Source organism: Ammodytes marinus (genome assembly GCF_949987685.1).
Source record: "Ammodytes marinus genome assembly, chromosome: 19".
Lineage (NCBI taxonomy): Eukaryota > Metazoa > Chordata > Actinopteri > Uranoscopiformes > Ammodytidae > Ammodytes > Ammodytes marinus.
In genome coordinates, this window is record NC_137223.1 from 26,531,923 (window position 1) to 26,534,422 (window position 2,500).

The 2,500-nt window shown below is 38.0% G+C and overlaps 1 protein-coding gene across 1 annotated transcript in view; it reads right to left on the reverse strand.

Annotated features, from left to right (window-relative positions):
- taf1b (TATA box binding protein (Tbp)-associated factor, RNA polymerase I, B) overlaps positions 1–2,001 on the reverse strand; it is a gene marked incomplete at its 3' end in the record, with an annotated part of 19,752 nt that extends 17,751 nt beyond the window's left edge. The window contains exons 1-2 of the mRNA XM_080047981.1: positions 1,899–2,001; positions 455–553 (exon numbers count right to left, since the gene is read on the reverse strand). Of these exons, the coding sequence (XP_079904107.1) occupies positions 455–553; positions 1,899–1,916 (117 nt within the window). The 5' untranslated portion in view covers positions 1,917–2,001. The remainder of the gene's footprint in view (positions 1–454; positions 554–1,898) is intronic.
- Positions 2,002–2,500: the final 499 nt, after the last annotated feature.

Here is a 2,500-nt window from a genome sequence, read left to right on the forward strand (position 1 = left end):
AAGTTCTACAAAGTTCTAGAATGCAACACTCCCTGGGTAACCCCAACCCATTAGAATAATAACAGAAGCTACAGTGGCCTTCAAGGACAAGAACAATTCTAAATTTTAAACAATGCACCTGATGACATTCCAACTATGACACTTTCAAGATGGCGGCACTAGGCCTTGGTCCAAAATATGCAGCTATTATGCACTAAATTAAATGTACTTATGGATATTATAATTACTTTCTACAAAATCTGCTAGGAAATAAAACCCAAAATTCTACACACTGCAGGTTTAATTGATTATTTTTTATTAATCAGTTTGTTTACCTCGAGAGAGACAGAGAGAGAGAGAGACAGAGAGACAGAGAGAGAGAGGGAAAGGGAGAGAGAGAGAGAGAGAGAGAAAGGGAGAAAGGGAGAGAGAGAGAGAGAGATAAAGGGAGAGAGAGAGACATCAGTTTGTTTACCTCGATGACGTTGTGGCAGGTTCTGCAGTAGAAACGACCTTCATCTGAAATCCCCCAATCCACCGCAGAGCACTGAGCACACACCTCTGTGAAGCCAGCCTAGAGAGAGACAGGCAGACAGACAGACAGACAGACAGACAGACAGACAGACAGACAGACAGACACACAGAGAGAGAGACACAGACACCAGACAGACAGAGAGACACACACACAGACAGACAGACAGACACAGAGACAGAGACACAGACAGACAGACAGACACAGAGAGAGAGACACAGACAGACAGACAGACACACACGGAGAGACACACAGACAGACATACAGACACACATAGAGAGAGAGAGACAGACAGACAGACACACACACACACGGAGAGACAAAGACAGACACCAGACAGACAGAGAGAGAGAAAGACAGACAGACAGACATAGAGACAGACACACATACACACACACACACACATAGACACAGAAAGAGAGAGACACATAAAAAACCAAACCAATCGCGATCAAATTATACAAAGGTACAGCCATAATAATCTTATATATAATAGAACAACAATCACGTTTATAGTTTGAAATTGCAAAAAGACTTGTAGCCTACCTCTATTTTTACTCTAATAGCCTACAAGTATTTAACCATTTGAAAAAATAAACACATATATATATAATATAATTTACAATGAAGTGTACAGAAAATCAGACAGAAAACTTTTTCCCCAGTAAAATAAAAAAAAGTTGACATAAGCGCATACATTCTTAGGTAAGTGATGATATTCTTCCCTTCAATAGTAATCACGTGTTCACTCTTACGTCATATGTGAATCTCAAGGTAGGCTTCTCTTTACATCACTGTTGACGTCTGTTTTGAGTCAAACCCTGCGTTCCAATCCCCATACTTCCCTACTATTTAGTATGCCAGAAAAAGATTTAGGATGTCCCAATACATGCACGTCAATTGTAGTATGCTAAAAAAATACATTAATGCCCCACTTACTGCAATAGCATTTTGGAGTATTCGTCTTTATTCTTGACATTTCTCGACATAATAAAAAAAAAACTTTCTTATCTGATTTATTTTTCTCTCCCGTGGCCCCAAAACTCTTCTGTACTTTAGTGTGTAGTGTAGTAAAAAGACTAAAACTCTTCTGTACTTTAGTATGTAGTGTAGTAAAAAGACTAAAACTCTTCTGTACTTTAGTATGTAGTGTAGTAAAAAGACTAAAACTATTCTGTACTTTAGTATGTAGTGTAGTAAAAAGACTAAAACTCTTCTGTACTTAAAGTTTAGTATGTAGTGTAGTAAAAAGAAAGAGTATGTGATTTGGAACGCAGGGTTATTTTGACACATTTGTGAACACAGTTTGGTGCAGACCGACACACGTTATAAACAAACGGCCTTTAACGTTAAAACACGGTGTTTCCCAACGCTTATCGGGACTTACCGTGTGTTCCTCGTCCATTTTCACTGTGAAACAAACTGATTTTAAACCTTAAAATAAATGAATTTCCACTTTAATCCCGCGCTCACATCCACACGTGTGATACAGGCTTGTTTGGGAGTCACTTCTTCTTCTACGCTTTGTTTATTGGCGGGTTACAACCATAGCTTTCTTTGGTGCATTACCGCCACCCGCTGTATTGGAGTACGTAACAACAGCATCTGTGTCATAATCACAAGAACTTAAAAATTAAAATGAATAAATAGATGAATAAGTGGGTAAAAAAATAAGAGGGAGACGGAGGATTAGGCCATTCTATATGTATGTTTTTTAGGCTATAAATATCAAATTGGGATTCACTTTTTCTTCTTCGTTTTTGTAATTTTCTGTCATTTTCGCTCTGTTGCCGCCTACAGATCAGATTTTGGAACTGCATCTTATGTTTCTGATTCTGTACTGTTTGTTTGAACTGTTTTTGGCAAGACGTTATAGCAGATTAATAAATTATATTGGACATTTTTACCTCATATATAAAACTCTGAGTCAACTATGCCAGTCGCCTTTGAGTTTCCGGTTGTTTCTGTATGAGATCAGCGGTTAAAAAA